The sequence below is a fragment of the Sciurus carolinensis genome, chromosome 14, assembly GCF_902686445.1.
Source record: "Sciurus carolinensis chromosome 14, mSciCar1.2, whole genome shotgun sequence".
Classification (NCBI taxonomy): domain Eukaryota; kingdom Metazoa; phylum Chordata; class Mammalia; order Rodentia; family Sciuridae; genus Sciurus; species Sciurus carolinensis.
Window position 1 is genome coordinate 86,429,117 of NC_062226.1, and position 20,205 is coordinate 86,449,321.

The window sequence follows — 20,205 nt, forward strand, 5'->3', positions numbered from 1 at the left end:
GTGTCTTAAAAGAAAGATACTTTGAGATAGAGCCCTAGGGTTCCTCTCTAAACCCTAATGCCACATGCTGCTCAGCAGTCATCAGCAGCTCCCACCACACCACATCCCTTTCAGCTCTCTGTGCATTCTTCCTTCCTGGGCTGCTGGGCTGCTTGGAGGGACATGTTCAGCTAGCTTGCAAAGGTAGAGAGGAGATTCCCCCCACACCGACCCACACTGCCCTCAGACACCTCCCAATGTATGCCTGTTGGAGGATGCAATTGATCAGCTATGGTGACTGCTCCAGGCACCTTCTGTTGTGCGTTCCTGTATGGGATTTTGATTCCAATCATGTGTGTAGCTCCTGGAGAAAAGAATGCTAAATAGTTTGAGTAGAAGGCACATAAATTGGCAGGACTGGGTGACCCCACTCTGGAGGTTCCAGAGGCAGTCTGAGGCAGCCTGTTAGTCCCCTGCTCTGGCCTAGGCAGCAGGCCATCCTCAGGGCTGGTCCTAAAGGTACCCAGAAGCCATTCTTCTGTGACTGTTCCTCTAGGCCCCTCTCATGAACCCTAAGGCACCTCCATCCCTGTATAAATTTCTTCCTGCTTAAAGCAGCTGGGTGGACTCTGTCCATGCTAACCCCCAATGACCCATTTACTCACCTTTCTCCAGTACCCAATGGGAAATGAACAGACAATGAATCTCTCCTGTCCATCACTGGGCAAGAGCCAGAGCCTGGCAGGAAAAATACCAAATGGATAGAGAGAACTGGAAATGGAAAACCAGTGGGAATAAAAACAGAAAGGCTATTCTATAACCATGGATTTGTTCATTAATTCCAGGGGTAAAGGTGACAAAACACACACACACACACACACATACACACACACACAGAGGAACCACTTTCATCTGCATAATATGCAGGGTTCCCCCACCCCCAGAAGAAAAGCACCATGTTCTTAGGTACACAGAAAAGCGAGCTCAGGGAGAAGAAACTGGAACTATCTAAAAATTCTCTTTGGCTGTAAAGAACTCAGTGTGATGGAGCTAAGTTTAATGGAAAGACTCCCAGCAGCACAGCCCCAGCCACTCTCCAATCCTAGCAGTGTCCTGAGACCTCTCCTGGGCTCAGCTTCTCCTATGTCTCAGGAGACAAGAGTGACTATTTCCCCGAGAAACCACATGAGAAGTTCAATGCGCACATGTGTGTGAAAGCACTCCAGAACTTAAGTAGGACTGATAGGGGACAGGCAGATGCAAGTGATGGAAACATGAGGTTAAGCGAATAATTCTATAAAACGGGCTCATTGTGCTGACCCTTCCTCCTTTCTTTCCCACGAAGCAACTGACCTGCAGCCCTTCCTGCCTTAAGTGGACAGGATATCACATTCAGCAGCAAAACTATCTGCTATCTGCAGGAGAAATACAGGCCCCAAATAATATTGATTAGAGGAACCCAAGTTACCTTGAAGGGGGAGACTTTGGTGACCAGATCCTGAAACTCAGAGAGGTAAGAATAATTCCTCCGAACCATAAAATCTGTAGGAATTTATGGTTAAGAATCTAGACAGAATTGTCAGCATGAGCCAAGGTAACCTAGAATTGTCATGGCAGTGGGGACTTGAAAGTCTGATGTTATCCTGCTGTCAGTTAAAAGTCAAGAAGTGAACCTGGGCAGGACTCTCTGGAAACTTCTCTGGGATCTTCAATAACTGAAGTGCAGGAGAGACACACTGTCCCTCTCTTCTCTGAGAGGACCTACCTTCTCCCTTGAGAGTGTCCTCTTTCCCGTTTCCTTCAATAAACTCATGCAACATGTCTGAAAACTCTCTGACTTGATCTCAAGAATCAGGGTTTGAAGAGGAGTTCTTTGCACTGTCTCATTTTCCAGAAAGTCCCAGCCCTGTAACAGGATGAGTGACTGGGCCTCTTGATATCAGTCACTTTCTTCTCCCATAGGCAGGATCTTTCAGAGAAAGTCAATCACACAAATACATGTACTGCATCCAGGGAAGCTGCCCCTATCCCAGATCCAAACAATGCCCAAGAATCTGGCTCCACTTTTCAGTTGTCTACAACAGGAAAGCACTCTAAATGTGTGACATTTCATGCCATACACCTCAGATAATGGTTCCCAGAGGTTCCCTGGGACCCGTTACTGTGGGAGGGGAGAAAGCTGGAAGCTCACTGAATCACCTCAATGCAGGTGCAGGTCACCTCATGGGGCAAGGTGGGAGTCAGATTGGGTAAGTCTGCCCTCCACTTTCTCCACTGCCTATTATTTTTTTGCTTCTGGAGTTCAAACCCAGGGCCTCACATATGCTAAGCACACACTCTACCACTGAAGTACACCTGTAGCCCACTACCTCTATCTTTAAGCTTTTCTCTTTCTGGATAAGAAACAGTAAACATGCCACCACAATGTCTTCCATTCTTCCACCCAGCAATCTTCCTTTTTTTAGGCTCTTCAGTCAGCTGCTTCCCTTCAAGAATGATATAGGAACTCTATTTCCATCACAAAGGGAATATAACTCCAATGATTTTCTTTGCCTTTCCTCCAGTGCTCATTTACATATTTAACAAATAAAAGGAAAGTATAAATGTCCAAGAGGATATACAGCTGCAAAGAACCAGCCTAGCAGAATACCACAAACACAAACACCAAAATGAAGCTATTTCTGACTCCTTTTGGCAAGCAAAAACAAAGACAATAGCAGGAAGGTCTGCACTTCCCCTGACAGCATCTCCCAGTCCCTTCCTCCAAGTGTTTCAGATAGTTAGTAATCTGTTACCTCTGCGGCTGGTGTGTGGTTATGGAGCAGCACTTAGTCAGGAGGGTACCCAAGATCTTGGTAAGTCTCCAGACCCAGAATTATTAATGAGCCTTCTGAAAGCAACATAAAACTACCTGACGCCATCCTCAGGAGAGAATACAGAACTTTACAAATGACTGTTCACTGGCTTTTGTCAAAAACTAAAACCCAAGGCTCTGCTACTTCTGTTTCATATATATACCCATCTGCATCTGTTAAAAAAATTTTTTTAAAGTATTTCATTGGTAGTTTAAAACAATGACCATGATACTGCTGCCAAAGTTGGAGTTTAATTCCCTTCCTTGAAAGTTGAACCAGCTTTGGTGAAATGCTTCCAATGAATGCAGCAGAAGTAACCCTGTTGATTTCCAAGTCAGTAAAAGATACTGTGGGTTCAGTAGTACACCCCAAAAATTCAAGTCCACCGGGAACCTACAAATAACTTTTTTATTTAGAAGCTGGTTCTATGTAGGGCTGGGGAGATAGCTCAGTCAGTAAAGTGCTTGCCTTGCAAGCATGAGGCCCTGGGTTCGATCCCTAGCACCGCCCAAAAAAAAAAAAAAAAAAAAAAAAAAAAAATTCTAATGCAGAAGCTGGTTCTATATAGATATAAATGTAGAAGTAATTAAGATGAAGTCTTAGGTGTACCCCAATCCCATATGTCTGGTGTTTTTAAAAGAAGTGGGGGGAGGGAGCGATACAGACATACTAAGAGAAGAAGGCCAAGTAAAGGTGGAGGAAGAAACTGGAGCAATGCTTTTATAAGCCAAGCAATGTCAAAGATGGCCAGAAGTCAGAGGGGTGAGGAAGAGTTCTCCCCATAGTCTTAAAGGGAGCATGACCCTGTCAACACCTTGCTTTTAGGCTTCTAGCCACCAGAACTGTGCAAGAGTAAATACTTTATTGTTTTAAGCCACTGGTTTGTGATGATTTGTTAAGATGCCCTAGGAAATGAATAGCAAATAGCATGCAGCTTCCCCCTGGCTCATCCCTGTCTCTCCCAGTCCATGTAAGGAAGCCAAGCAGACTTGTGGAGAAGCCACATGCACAGGTACTGGGTTCCCAGTCCTAGGCAAGCTCTCAGGTGACAGAGACACGAAGGAGTTCTCACCCCAACCTGCAAAACATCCCAGGTGGGGGTGTAGTGGAGAATAGACACAAACTGCTCCCATTGAGTCCTCCAAAACTGCAGATGTATGAACAAACTAAACACTGTCTGTCATGGTGTTATACCACTGTTTCAGCGTAACCTGATATGCAGCAACAGATAGCCAGAACACATACAGGCTTGTGTCCATTCACTAGAGCCAAATGTAGACCTCTGTATTAAAAAATCACCCATGCCAATGAAATATCAAAGCCATCTACAAAAGTCCCTTCTGTAAAAATTTATGAAGCATCACCTTTTCTGGAATTATACTTCTGATTTTATACCCATGAAATGGTTGCCTTAACTAAGATGATAATGCCTAAGCTGCCACGAGTTTCTTAACTGCTTTTTTTTAAAGATTTGTGAAGTCTGTAAGTATTCAAAGACATTGATCGTTTAAAGAATCCTATTCTAGCCATGTATGGTGGCACACGCATTTTATCCCAGCAACTCAGGAGGCTGAGGCAGGAGGACCATAAGTTCAAAGCCAGCCTCAGCAACTTAGTGAGACTCTGTCTCAAAAGTAAAAGGGGCTGGGGATGTGACTCAGTAGTTAGCACTCTTGGGTTCAATTCCTAGTACCAAAAAAAACCCCCAAGAAACCCTATTCTACATTTTATGGCACACTTATATTTGTAAATGCTTAAATATAATTAATAATTTGTAAGTTTTAGAAATCATCTGTATTTTTTAAGGGAGTGGAGGATTCTCATGGATTTATCTATAAGTGATGTTATAATGGAAAAGATGACTTCTTTGGAAATTACTTAATATACACAATACTTTTCTATTGCAAAACAAATCTATGCCATTTTACATATAGCACAAGAGGTAACTATACAAGAGTTTCCACTAAGTTACATATCTATTGCTGGAACAAAATAAAAATGGCACCTTAATCTTCAAGGTTTAGCTGAAGTCTGATTTGAAGTTATCTGGAGTTGGATAGCCCTAATCCAAAAATCAAAACAAAACAAAACAGAAGAAAACAAACAACAACAAAAAAAAAAAAAAACAAAAAAAAAACAGTTTTTTTGAGGTAGAATCTCACTAAATTACCCAAGCTGGGCTTAGAACTCCTGAGCTTAAGTAATCCTCCTGCCTTAAGCTTCCTGAGTAGCTGGGACTACAGACATACACCACTGTGTCCAGCTCAAAACACTAATGGGGCTGGGGATGTAGCTCAGTTGGTAGAGTGCTTGCCTTGAAAGCACAAGACCCTGGGTTCAAACCCTAGCAGTTAAAAACAAAAAAACAACAACAACAAAAACACAATTGATTAGGGTGACCCAATCACTAAAGACTGTGCAAATATTGCAAAATTAAAAAAAAAAAAAAAACTAGAAAATTTGAAATACTAGTCTCAAGCATTTTGGATTAAGGGATACTCAACCAGTACTTTTAAAAGATCAAAAAGTCTGTGGAATTTGGTTCAAATTATCAAGACTGATTAACTGGTCAATGCTCTGGTCAATGAACGGATTTTTCTCTGTGCCAGGTTTCTCCCCATTTGAGGAAAGGGGGAACTAAACAAGGCTGTGTCACCTGCCAATCTTTATCACCCAACAAACTTCCCATCAGCCAGGTGGGATTCACCACCTTCCCATTCCTAATTCTTTGCTTTATGTGTTGTTCAACATGCTGGAAATGCCATCCTGCTTCCACAAACTCCTCTAAACTCCATTTTAATCTCCAGGACTCTTACAGGAAAATACTACAACTGCTTGAGTTAACAACAATTTCTTCACTCATGTAACTCTTCTTGTTGTTAAAAATTAATTACTCGCTAAAGATTTAAAGAATCTCGTTTTCCTCCAAAATGGAAGGTAAGCTGCTCGGGACATAGGCCTGAGACATATTACATACATATCTACTGAAATTCCCACTCAGTCACCAAAATTTTGAACTCCTAAGTGCCAGTCTAACACCCATGACACAAGCTACATTATCAGGCATATGACTTCACTTTCTAAGTGAAGGGAACTCACGAGAAAAGAACGGAATATTACCCACAGAAACTGAGGACTGACTGATATGCAGGCCAGGAAGGTTTGCAAAACAAAAGATAATAGCAGGGAAATAACAAAAGATAATCATTTTGGGGAACAATGTTGCAAAAGCTAAGAAAAACAGACAATTCTGGATGTAAGTTAACTTCTAGGTTTATTCTTGTTCATCTTCCAAGCTCCTTTCATCCTGACCCACAATGACAAATTTTCTTGTGACTCAGTACAAACATTTATACATATACCTCTTTGTTTTACAGAAATTAAAACAATGGTTTCACAAAATTATATATATATATATATATATATATATATATATTTATTTATAAAAAAATACTTTACTACTTTTAATTTTTCCCCTGGCAGTACTGACGACTGAACCCTGTGGCACTCTACCACTGACCTTCATTCCCACCCCTTTTTTATTTTCTATCTGGAAAGAAGGTCTTGCCAAGTTGCCCAGGCTGCCCTTAAGCTTGCCATTCTCCTGCCTCAGCCTCCTAAGTAGCTGGGATTACAGGCTTGTGCCATGAAGCCTAGAACATTTTTCATGGTTTAAGTATGGGTAAAACTCACTACATTACTATGCACGGCTCACTAATGGGTTCCAAACTATAACTGGGAAAACAATGCAAGTTTAGAAAAGTCCCCAGGGCCTAGGGAGTATTATAGAGCAAGCACATTGTAATTGACTTTCTCTCATAAAGGGAAAAAACAGAAATAAGGAAGCCCTCATCAGGAGGGGGTAAACGGTGGTATATTTATACAAAAAAAAAAGGAATACAGCATTTAGAATGACTGAACTGAATCTATAAAATCAACATAAATTTCAAAAACAAGGCTGATTACCAAAAAGCAACTTGAAGAAAAGCAAGAGAAACAGAATGTTAAAAATGTAGATTTAAAAAGTCTATTGGTTTTTGACATATACAGTAAAGGTTCAGAAATATAAGTTAAAAGGAAAAATCATAATTCACAATAGTGGTTATACATATAAGAGGGAAAGGACAAGAGAGAAAGAGAAGGGAACATGGAGGACTTGGCTTCTTAATATTTTGTTGTAAATAGTATCTGGGTGAGGGACACTCAGGTGTAAGCTTATGAATCTTCTGATCTTCCTGCATATGAATCTATTTCATAAGAAAACTGATCTACATCAGCATCACTTAGTTGTTGAGACACTCGCATGACATCTTACCCACCAACCATCCTGGGGGGTTAATTTTGTTTGTGTTTGTTTGTTTGTTTTTCCTTTTTTGGTGGTACAAGAAATTGAATCCTGGACAATTCTACCTCTGGGCTACATTCTCAACCCTTTTTTAAAAAATTTATTTTGAGACAGGGTCTTACTAAGTTGCCCAAGCTGGCCCTGAACTCACAATCAATCCTCCTGCTTCAGCCTCAGAGCACCTGGGATTATAGTCATGCACCACCATACCTGGCTCCAGGAGACACTTGAAGGGTACCTGAGCAAGCTGGTCTCAGTACTGAGGACCTTGAGACCCATCTATGTTCCAATGCTAGGCAAGGCAGCAACCTGAAGTAGGAGCACAGCTTCTACGACTATTCAAGGATTACAGTGAAGATGAAAGAAATAACTTAGGAAAACATTATCTCAAATTACTTTGTAATAGCTTTACCGAATTATATTTAAATGAATTATATCTCTTAATGATAATGGCCTTTACTTTTTAAATCATTTCAGTGAGGCCAGTCTTGGCAACTTAGGGAGACTGTTTTAGTGTTTTTTGAAAAGGGCTGGGATATAACTCAGGGGTAGAGCACCTGCCTAGTATGTTTGAAGCACTGGGTTCAATTCCCAGTGGGTGGAGACAGTGGTGGAAATACTAGCAAGCTGCAGACTTTCAGGGAAGCACAAATACCTAATCAGAGGGTGATCTCATCTTCCACTGACCAATTTACCCACCCTTATCTGAAATGTGACACCAGAAGTTTCTCAGATTTTGGAATATTTGCAAAAACTTCACATGTTCAGCATCCCTAATCTGAACCTTTACTTTTATACTTTATAGAGGAAAGGGGTAATGTACCAAATGTTAGAAATACTGAGGTGTCCTAAGAAATCAAATATGTGCTTGGTAGTGGGTCTGCAAGGCAAAAATGGTTCTTCTGCAGAAGATTGTGTCCCCAAAGGGAATTCTGCAAGCAAGCATACACGGGCAGGCAGTCCACCTACTTTTATCCCTAACAAAGTAGTGCCCCTTGCTCTGACAGGAAGAGTTAGGGGTGACAGTCTATGTGATTAGCTAATTTTAAAATTGGGGCATGCAAAGGGAAGAGTTATAATTAAAATGGCTACAACCGGATCCAATGAAGGCTAAAACAGACCACCAAACTTTCTATTTCTCACACAAAGAACCTGCTGAGACCCAGTCTCACCCTGTGCTACCCTTTTAGGAAACACATCTCCCTATAAATGAAGGTCAAATCAGGTTTCTTTACAGATTTCTGTCAATCACCTAAACCTCTGCCAGCCAAGGCAGCACCGAGTCATATCTGGCCATTGAAATTAGTTAAAATTAAATTCAGCTCCTCAGTCCCACTAGCCACGTTTCATATATTCAACAGCTTCATGTGGCTACTGGCTACTGTACTACTGAGCACAAAATGAGAACATTTCCATCAACACAGAAAATTCTATCACATAAGTCTGGCCCAAGGCAGTAATTTCATCATGAAAAGTATTCACCATGTTTTCCCTGATATGTTTGGTTTTCAAGCTCTTGTCCAGTCTTCACTTGAGAGATACAATACCCACCCCAAGACAGAGTAACAGTGACTGCCCACGGTGAGGAACGCTGGTGGAGATGGGACATCTTGAGGTCCTGAGAAGTTTGCCAACAGCCTTCAATCATAGATCCTGGCACTCCATCTCCTCCCATGGCTATCAATCACTACGGGTTGAACAACCTTAATCTGAAAATTCAAAATCTGAAGTGCTCCAAAATTGGAAACTTTACATACCCACATGATGTCTCAACTGGAAAACTGTACACCTGATCTCATGTAACAAGTCACAGTCAAAACACAGGTGCACTAAAAATATTACATAAAATTATCTTCACACTAACCCTATCAGGAGCATAAGAAGCATAAATAAATTTCATTTTTTGACTTGGGCCCCATCCCCAAAATATCTCATTTCATATATAATATATATATATATATATTTATATATATATAGACATACATATAATATATTATGTATACATATATGTCCTCCAATACTTCGATAACCAAAAACATCTGAAATTCAAATCACTTCTGGTCCCAAACATTTTGGATGCTTAACCTATGTAGATGATCCTTGAAAATTCTAATAAAGAATGGTACTAGGAGGTGGGACCTTTAGGAGGATATTAGGTCATGAGGGCTCCACCCTCATTAATGGGATAGTGTCCCTATAAAAGAGACCTCAGAGAGTTGCCTTGACTCCTCCCTCTCTGTAAGGACACAAAAACAAGGTTCAGACCTTCAAGGCACAGGGACAGACCTTCAAGGCACAAAATTAGTGGTTGTCTTGACCTTGAATGTCCTAGCCTCCAGAGCTGTGAGACGTCAATGTCTGCTGTTTATAAGCCTCCCAGTCTGTGGCTTTTCATTATAGTAGCTCCAAAGGGCTAAGACAAAATCCATTTAAAAAATAACATTATCACTATTGTTGCTGTGGTTTACTGCTAGCTCTTCTACTAGTACTGCTCTTGTGTTGTTGCTAAACACTGCTAGTAGGATTAGCTATAGTAATACTAGCTGCGAGTTTTTGAGCTTTTACTCCATGTTAAGCACTTTGCTAAACCCTTCATAAGTATTATTTATTTTTATTTTTCTCTTTTTGGACCGGGTTTGAACTTGGGCACTTTACTTGGGCCACAAAGCTACATTCCCAACCCTTTTACTTTTATTTTGCCATCCTCCTGCCTCAGCCTCCCAAATTTACCACCACACTCAGTTTATAAATCTTATCTTACTACTCACAGACACCCTGTAAGGGAGATTCCATCATTATTTCCACTTGGCAGTTGAGAAAATAAGTCCAGAGAATTTAAGTCACTTGCCTAAAATTATGTGACTAAGGGAACTCTGAGTCTCCTGTCCCAGAAGCTCCATCCACCAAAGTATAGCTAAAATCCTCCTGGGGCTAAGATATGATGAGGGACCCATCTTTGTTCCCCACAATGAAAAGGACTTTATGTCACATGTTCTTAAAGTTTAAAACTCTCAATGAAAACAGACTCTCTTTTCAAACAGCTATGTGATCCCCTTCAAATGAATATTTTTACTCAACTATGGATTCTAGCTTTTCAAAGACTGATCTTAAGTTTATTGTTGACTAAAATTACCCTTTCCAAAGGATTCTCAGTTTTATACATACGTCCCCCCTTTTAAAAAGGAAGCCATAAAAGTGAAGCCAAAGAGAAACTAATCTGTAATCCCAACAACTCAGGAGGCTAAAGCAGGAGGATCCCAAGTTCTAGGCCAGCATGAGCAACTTAGCCAGATCCTCAGCAACTTGGCAAGACTCTGTATCAAAATGAAAAAAAAAAAAAAAAAAAAAAAAAAAAAAAGGCTGGGGATGCAGCTCTGTGGCAAAGCATCTCTGGTTCAATCCCCTGTATCCAAAAAAAAAAAAAAAAAAAAAAAAGAAAAGGGAAAGTTAGATGGTTTTCTACCTGGCTGATATTCCCCTTCATTTCATTCTATGGGAAGGCTTTTACTATTTAACCCAGGGCCTCCAGTATCCTAGGTACACACTCTACCTGTGAGCCACACTCCCAACCCTATTTATAAATTCTTCTCTTTATCATACAGTCTGTTCTCCTCAACATTCAACAGCCATATAGCCACTTTTCCTACCTTCCCTGAACATTGATTCAAGGTGTATGAACCTGTGTCTCCCAAACTGCAATGCCTAAGACCCTCAAATAAAGTCGTTTTACAGTTTCTGAGTTTGACAGGATAAACTCTTATGTCCTCCAAGAAACACATCTTGAGGGACACTGTCTACATATACACTTTGAGAAATATTCAGGCCCATTATATTCAGTCAAATATACAAATAGTGTCTTCCAGCAAAGAAAAATAAAGAAGCACTTTATTATAACATTGAAACTAGAACAATTCCCTGGAAGATGTATGAGTTTGGGAACAGGGAAAGTACGCTACAAATAAAGGAAAGTACTTCTTGCATTTTTAAATCAGTTAGGAAAGAAAAGTCTGAAGACCTACTCAGAAGTAATTCATTTTCTGGTGAAGTGCTGGGTACTAGTTTATACTAAAACCAAGTCCACATCAGAGATAATGGATCTCGAAGTACAACCTCCTTTTAATAAATCAACCATTCCCCAGGGAGAGGCACATGCATTAGTAAGAGCCAAAGTCTTCTGGATAATAAACGACCATGACTTTGAAGACAGGAGTAACTTATACCATTATACAAGTTAGTAAACAAGAGCTGGGGAGATAGCTCAGTCAGTAAAGTGCTTGCCTTGCAATCACAAGGCCCTCGGTTCGATTCCCAGCACCACAAAAAAAAAAAAAAAAAAAAAATTCTCAATAAGTAAACAAGAAAGTTCAATCATACAATCCTCATGAAAAAGTGATATGTAAAGCTTATTTTAATTACCCAGAAGTCCCTTTAATCTGTGCAAGATCCAGTTTTGTTTTGTTTTTTTTAACTTAGAAGCCAATGCTCTACTTTTAAAATTTTATTTTATTTTTTTGAGCAGCTTAACCACTGAGCCCCATCCCCTGGCTTTTTTTATTTTGAGACAGGGTCTCATTAAGCTTTTTAGGGCCTCCTTAAGTTGCTGAGGTTGGCTTGAACTTGAGACCCTCCTGCCTCTGCCTCCTGAGCCGCTGCCACACCCGGCCCCTACTTTCTTGTTGGTGTTTAGAGATCTGTATCTCTTGCCCTCAGTGAGATATTTGAAGGCACAAACACTATTCCTCTGTGGGATATAAGCACCTGGTCCGGAGTAGAAAATAAGAAAAAAGCCAGTAAGGGAAAGAACCCAATGCCACCTTGGTTCTTTTACATTTCTTCCATTTACCACCATTGTAAAGATGAGCCCAGTGGGGAATGGAGGGTCGGGGGAGGAGATGCCCAACCTAACCAACAGGTCCACTCCACATAATGACATAAATCTTCATCCAAGGTAGAAACTGTCACTCAGAAGAGAAGCATGAGGGCAATGAGGTAGGCCATACCTTCTCATCTTGGTATAACTTGTTGACACTCTCCAGCTGAAAGTTGTGGCTAGACTGGATCTTGTCCAGCTGCTCTCGTTGCTTCTCCAGCTCTCCCTGGAACTCATTCTTTTTCAACTCCACAGCACCTCTCTCCGCAGCTGCCCTGCGGACCCTGCCTTCCAGCTCCAGGATTCGTGACTACAAGGAAACCAAAGTGTGAGGTCAGGCCATCTGGGAGAGTGCTTGAGTTCCCCCAAAGACCACACTGGACCAAAGTCTGCACCCCGCCTTACATACAGGATATGTGCCTAAGGCTACGTGCTTTGTGAGGATTTTCTGGAGAAATCCTGCTTTAAGTGGAGGAACGCATTTCTCTGAGCTTCCATGTTACTACTGAAAAATCCTCAGGGGCTTGTGAGGTATAAAGGTAGTACAAACCCAGAGTGCCCTGTGCACTGCCTGGCATGAGGTGGGGCATGAATGCTCAGAGTTAAGTACCCTGATAACAGAGCACTTAACCCTCTAATCAGACAAAATTTCTGAAAACAGATTCAATTCTGCAACTCTAGAAACCAAGGTCTCATCTGCCCAAGAGAACAGGGACTGCAGTGGAAGCTCAGTCACAAGGACTGTAACCTTGGATGAGTAGCTTGAGAGGACAAAACAGAAACGGCTCTCTGAGAGGGAGTTCCATGGCCAAGAACCCAGTGGGTCAGAACCCCTGCTCTACTTGTACTCAATCTCTGTGTGTTCCAGTCCACTCACCTGTGAAATGCAGAAAGCAAAATCCCAACTTTGTAGGGCTTGAACACAAAAGGGGATAATTTTTGTAAACGTAAAAGTTATTCTGACACTTGTTAAAATGAAAAGGAAGACTTTTCTCCTGACTATTCCCACAGAGGTTGTAACTTGCAACACTGTAAAGAAACTGTGCTCAACTCTCAATATAGCAAAGGTGGTTAGAGATGTATAATCAATGAGCAGAGTGAAGGTGTCAGGGGATGCATGATGACTAAGAAGGTGAGAGGGATTCTCAATAAACTGGTTTAATAAGATTCTTGCTAAAGGCAGGCCAAGGACTTCAACATCAAGGATGGGGGAGGAGATTCTTTGCTAAGACAGGGCTGGGCATACCAAAGACGAGGGTGAGGATGGGGTCAGGATCAAGGCCTAGTGAAGAAGAGGGCTGGAGGAGCCTCACTAAAGTATGGTTAAGGACAGAGCCTCTGTCATTGCTCAGCACTGTCCCAACCAATGACTGTCCATAAGACACAGGAAACTAAAGTTATAATTGGCACCTTTAAAAACATATTTCTTATACTCATCATCCAAATATGCTACAAACACCACTCTCTGACGTTCATGTGGACACCAAGACTGGAAATGGGCTGTGGTCAGTGGACCTCAGCAGGCTGTCTTTCCAGAACCACCCAAATGCTCAACTGAAAACCAGAGGGAGTTTTGGCAGTGATCCTAATCCATCACTTAGTGTCCTCTCCTACCCAGGGTTGGGCTGGGTCAGATACAGAGCCCTAAACTCCTATGAGAGTGTGTACACTGAGCACCAAGGGTGACAATAAACAGCAAACCCCTGGAACCATCACCCAGCAACTTTAAATACTCAATGGCATCCATACACACACAAAAACACAGACATAATACCTGGAGGTCCACACTACGGGAGCTCGCAATCCAGTAGTTGAAGCCCAAGACAATGATGCAGGCCACCAGGGCAGCCAGAACAAGGGGAGGCGACTTCATGCTGCGACGCCCGTTTCCCAATCCCATCATCTCAAAACCAGCGCCAAGAAGCTGCAAAAACAGAAACAAAAACAAAAGAAACACCCCAGAGTAAAAACAGGTAAACAAACCTCTGTACTAGTATTATCATCCCCAAAGCAGGTCACAATGATCTTTGCCACCCACAGGGAAACCACTTTGCCATGAAGGAGAGACTAGCATGTGTTCCTTGACATGTGAAACTGAGAATCATTTCTGTAAACAGCAGATATTAAGTGCACCCATCTCACCTCAGAAAGAATACCTATCTCAGGATTCCCCACAGATAATTTTATGTGATGCCTAATGAGAGAAGTATTTTTTTTTAACTCTGATAGAGATATTAATGACACCCTATTAAGGTGTTTCTGGAGCAAAGCAGGAAACCCATGCTGGAGGAGACTGTGAACTGCCCCATGTAAGTCATGATCAATGACATATAGGACCCGCAGAAGTGTCTCCTTCATGACTTGGGACAGAGATGGGAGGTGAATTTGGCTGTAATCTGGGTTGAGGGGATCAATCTGTTTCAGGATTTAAGCTACAAATAAGGTATTCATTCTCCATGCCAAACACCACCTTGCCCTTTGAACAATCCTTTCTGATTTTAGAGGTACATTTATATAAATGCAGTGTGATGTGTCTCATAGCAGTGTTAGCAAAAAAGCACCTCAGTGAGAGCTGGAGCCCACAAAAACACAACCGAGAAGGAAGGAGCTCTATCAATTTTGTTCACAGACTTCAACTCAAAACCAGATACGGCTGGATGTGAGTAAAGGTCACCAAGAACAAGGAAAGTTGATATTCACCAATTTTACTGAGTCAGATAAAACAGAACTTTGTCAGAGTGAAGGTAGCCACACTGCAATAAACTGTCTCAGAGAACAGAGGACTTTCTGTGCTAAAAAGAGGAGAAGCAGGAAGGAGGGGAACAAAAAGAAGGAAGATGGAGAGGAGGTAGGGCGAGGAGGAGAAGGGGCAGAAGGGACAGGAGGAGGAGGAAGGAAGAGAAGGGAGGAGAAAGAAAACAGGAGGAAAAGGAAGAAGAGAAACAGGGAGAAAGGTCAGTAGGAAGTAAAGAGAAGGTGAAGATGGGGAAGAGGAGGAAGGAAAGAGAGGAAAGGAAGAAGGGCAGAAGAGGCCTACTCTAGAAGTAACTTGATGCATAAAGAAACATCAATATATTTTTAATCCAAACAAGATCACATCATTTGTTCCTTTTTTTTTAAAGGATTGAATACAGCACAATTGTGTACCATGACTTATTTAACCAATCTCCTACAGAGAGGTAGTCATGGCTTTCCTGGCTCATTTCAAATAAGACTGCCATGAACACCCTTACACATCCACCTATGTTTACGAACTCTTATCTACATGTACAATCCCTTATACACAATTCTGAAATCCAAAAAAACCTAAGAAGATTAAAAAACAAAAACAAACACGTCTTCCAGCAACAATACCTGACCTGCCTGTATGGACCAAGGTCTGATCAGAAAACACCTGAAGCTACTTATAATCTTTCCCTGTCTCCCTTCCTGTGAGAATTCACACATTTCACTGAAGATATTTTTTTCAAATTTTTTTTTATCTGAAGTTGGTTAAATCCTATGATCCTCTGATGCAAGACGTGAAGATGCGAAGATGACCGTACACAGTTTCATTTTTAGATTTAAATTATTCATCCAGGGCTGGGGGTGTAGCTCAGTGATAAAGCACTTGCCTAATATGCAGGAGGCCCTGGTCTTAGGTTCAATCCCCAGGACTGAAAAAATCAATTAATTAATTAATTAATTAAATTGCCACCACCACCACAACAACAACAACAAAAAATAAAATTGTTCATCCTTTTGGAAATCGTTTCTGATGCAAGGAGTAAGGAAATACAGTGAGTACAGCTTTTCTCCCCCCTAATGGCTAGCAATCCCCCACTGAACAACCCATTTTAACCTAGCACTTTAAACAGCTACCTTTGTCATATAGTAAATCCCCTAAGAATATACTTTCAGGTGGAACCCTTGCAAGATCCAGTGTTATTCCACAAGATAAAAGTCAGCAGGTAGGTGTACCATAAGTAGGAAAGCAGAAAACAGACATGATTCTTACTTCCAGGGAAACATACAGATGATCATTTAATATTCTCTTTCCTTCACCAGTCAATAAAATACTAAGCAAATCCCATGAGTCAGGTGTGGTGTGAGCACCAGAAAGCTCAGGGTAATGTTAAGAGAACAAACTGGAAGCCGACAGCCCCGTGGGACCCTGGTCCCACTTCCCAGGAGCCACAGGGCCTGCCTGTGCCTCCCTGACACCCTCACAGGATTATCATGAGGACAAATGAGTTAATATACAAGAAGTGCCTAGAACCACAACTGGCACATAGTAATTGCTCCATAAATGTTGACCATTATTAGGGATAGAAAGATGAGGAACAGATCACTTCTGGATTCAATTTTTCCTCTGTGGAAAAGGTGGTGAATATTTTCCTTCCACAACCATTCTACCTTACACCTCACCATCTTACCTCACCATCTGCTCTCCTCCTGTTGGCTCTGCTGTGCACTGAAACAGGGCTGACCACCATCACCAGGAGCTGAATTACAGATGCTGCCACGGTGGCAGACATCTCAGACTACAACTTACAGAAAGAGCTGTCTAAGGAAGCCCCGCACTTGGCTGCCCTGGAAGCTGTGCAGCTGTGCAGACAGCAATGTCAGAAGTACCCTTGGCTCCCACTGGAAGCAATGCTGCCCAGATAAGAAGGCAGCCAGGAGAAAGGAAGGGCAAACACTGAGCCTTCAGACCTGCAAGGCCCTCCATCGCTGGCCTCTAGGGGTGCAGAAATCATTGCTGCTAAATGACAAGGGCGGATCTGGAGAGAAGTGACAAGACTGATGAAGACAGAGGGCAGAAACCCAGAACCAGAGTTTAAGATGGTCAAATTGTTCAAACACTTTCCTTTCCCCCACTTTAGAACTCACATGAACTGGGAATGTGACAGAAGGTGGTAAGAGATACACCACATCAAACACATACATTAATGCTCATTTTAATTTAGGCTTCAGAATGTGTTTTATCTCAACCTTGTATGTCCATAAAACAAAAAGTTTTTCTAAGAGAACAGAAAGGGACTGGGGATGTGGCTTAGTGGTAAAGCATGTGCTTAGCATACACAAGGCCCTGAGTTCCATCCTGAGCACCAAAGACAAGACGGAATAAACAGAGGCCACTATTAACTTTTAAAAAGAGAAAGCAAATGAAAAAAGACAACTTGTCAAATGCACAAGCCCCCTGACCTCTTAAATATTTCTCTTTTAAAAACCTCCTTTTCATATGTAGTTTTTAATCATATAGCCAAAAATATATATATGATCAACCAGAACAGAGCAGCTTGGCTGACCATCACCAACCCAGAAACAATCCAGCTTCTCCAAACAGTGTCTGGGCCACACCTCTATTTGTTCTCACAAGAATGGCCCCACCTAAGCTGGACAATCAGATCTCCCCAGCAGGAAGTTCAGAAACCACTGCAATGAGCAAACAGGCCCCAGCAATAATTGGGTCACCAGATTTTTCTTACAGTTTAATAAAACACTTTACCCCGTTTCAAGAATATCTATGAGATAGGGGTCAGCAAACTACTGCCCATGGGTCATACCCAGCATTTTTGGTAAATCAAGTTTTACTGACAGCAAAGCCCATCCTTTAAGTACCCTCTAGAGCCATTTTCCAGCTACAAGGCAGACTGACAGTTAAAAGAGACCTGTGCACAGGGTCATTATTTATTGTGAGGTTTAAACATTTTCTGGCCATTTAGGAAATGTTTGTCAACTCCTCTATATCAAGATTAAATGATCAAGTCCACAGCATTTGCTAAAGTTGCTTTACAAAGTTACCCGGAAGAACATGGAATCCCACTTCCTCAATCCCAACTATGAGCACCATGTTTTCACCAACTCTGGAAGCTGACAGTTTCTAGAAATTAAAACTTTTAAATGAGCATGTATATTTAGTGTTAAGTGATGGAAATGGGAAAAAGTGAGCAGGAGGAGTGAAAATGAATAAAAGAACCAAAGTCCTTCTTGTTTAATCCAGCACTTGGGAGTTTTCTGAAGAAAGTCTCCATACCTGGTCTCCAAGGCACATCACAGCAGGTGCTTCCAAATCTTTCCTGTAGTTCAGGAGTCCCAAACTACACCCCAAGGGTCAAATCCAGTCAGTTACCCATGAGCTAAGAACAATTGCTATATTTTTTTAATGGTTGAAAAAAGTTCAAATAACAATGTCTTGTGAAAATCACATGAAGTTAAAACCTGAGTCCATAAGTAAAGTTGTACTACAACACAAACATGCCTGTTTATTTATTCAGTTGACCCTTATTCTAGGACCCCCTGTGGTTACCAAACTCTAAGATGATCAAGTCCCTTATATGAAAGGGTATATACAGTATTTGTATATAAGCTATGCATATCTTACAATTCAAATCATATCTACATTACTTATAATAAACAATACAATTGTAAATGGTATCTAAAGAGTTGCTACAGTGTATGGTTTAGGAGATGACTCTCTTTCTCTATCTCCTTCCCCTCCACCACATGGTCCCGGCACAATGATCATCCTTATATCAGGCCCAAAGTAACAGGGTCAACCAACTATGGACTACAACTTCTCAAATCATGTGCCAAAATAAGTCTTTTCTCCTTTATGTTGATTTTCTCAGGTATTTTGTAACAACATCAGAAAGCTAACACATGAGTTATCAGTATATTGCCTATGGCTACTGGGCTACAAAAGGAGGTGAGTAACTGTAACAGAACATTTGGCCTATAAAACCTAAAATGTTATCTGATGCTTTACAGAAAAAGGTTGCAGACTCCTCCTATACAGTTCAATGGTTCTCAAAGTGTGGTTCCTGGGTCAGCAGCATCAGCATTACTTTGGAATCTGTTAGAAATGCAAATTTTCATGAATTTGTTGGGATGAACCCAACTACTACGTATAACTATAAAGCTCTAGAAAGAAAGCCGGTGGGGAGAGAAGAGAAGAAAGAAAATGCAAGGCAAGGCAAAGCAAGGCAAGGCAAATTTTCTGGCCCAACTCAGATGTACCAAACAGCGGCGTGGGGATGTCAACAGCTGTCCGTGTTTTAAAGCAAACCAGGCAATGTAGATGAAGGATTAAGGCCCACTCCCTGTTCTCTTGTTCACTCTGGACAAGTCTTTCCAGCTCCACTTGTCTACTGCACTTGTCTCTGTTTAAGCAGAAAGGTATGTCAGAGAAGGTGTAGTGTTTATCTTTGGAGAAATATTTGCATTTCCCTACTATTTAGGGACTGAGTTTTTGTTTGTTTTCCCAGCTCTTCTTTGGTCTTTAGGTTTTGCTCCCTTACTGCCTCCCACCCTCTATCTGCATAGAGGCAGTAAAAACTTTTTTCCTAAATCTTATCTATACTGTCTGCTCTATAGAAGCAAGATTTCTTTTTATTTCTCTGAGAAGAGTAACCTAAAATGGACTCCATTTAAAGTAACTTCCTAGTCTAAGGCTCTTCTCTCTTTGAGCATTTGAATCAAAGCTGCTGTAGAGGTGTGGACAAAGCTATCTTCAAAACTATCAGAATGAAAAGACAGCTGAGTCCAGGGTAGCACAGTTTCTGAGGATTCTCCTACCTGATACAGAAAGAATAGGGAAAAGACAAGGAATAATCTACTCTTCCAAAATCAACAACAGAGAGCAAAAACTAACAGGCTAGAAACCTCCAATTCTGATGATACTAATTAGAGAATTATAGTTTTAGATTTTCTGCCTAAATCAATTGATCATTAGTGTATTAAAATTCTGTCCATTCTAAGAATTCAGCAAGGTAATACAAACTTTTAAGAGCTAATGAGCCATTATAGTCTTAGCCCCCAAAACTGAACCCCTAGATGACTGCAGCCCGGCCAATATCTTATGGAGAAGCACCTGGCTGAGTTCATCAAACCACAGAATCATGAGCAATAATAAGATGGTGATTTAAGCTATGAGAGGTTGTTACAGAGCAATAGATATTCAAAATACAAACTGGGGATTCTGGCGCTGTGACACGCACCTGTAATCCCAGCATTCTGGAGGCTAAGGCAAGAGGACTGCAAGTTCGAGGCTAGCCTCAGCAATTAAGTGAGACCTTATCTCAAAATAAAATATAAATGGAGCTGGGGATGTAGTATCTCAGTGGGGAGACACCCCTGAGTTCAATTCCCAGTGCTTCTCTGCCAAAAAAAAA

General features: G+C 41.3%; 1 protein-coding gene across 4 annotated transcripts in view; it reads right to left on the reverse strand.

The window, feature by feature from the left end:
- Golm1 (golgi membrane protein 1) overlaps positions 1–20,205 on the reverse strand; it is a 73,337-nt gene that overhangs the window by 48,753 nt on the left and 4,379 nt on the right. For all 4 annotated transcript variants that reach the window (XM_047525664.1, XM_047525662.1, XM_047525663.1 and 1 more), the window contains exons 2-3: positions 13,824–13,973; positions 12,180–12,359 (exon numbers count right to left, since the gene is read on the reverse strand). In XM_047525664.1, the coding sequence (XP_047381620.1) occupies positions 12,180–12,359; positions 13,824–13,952 (309 nt within the window). In that variant the 5' untranslated portion in view covers positions 13,953–13,973. The remainder of the gene's footprint in view (positions 1–12,179; positions 12,360–13,823; positions 13,974–20,205) is intronic.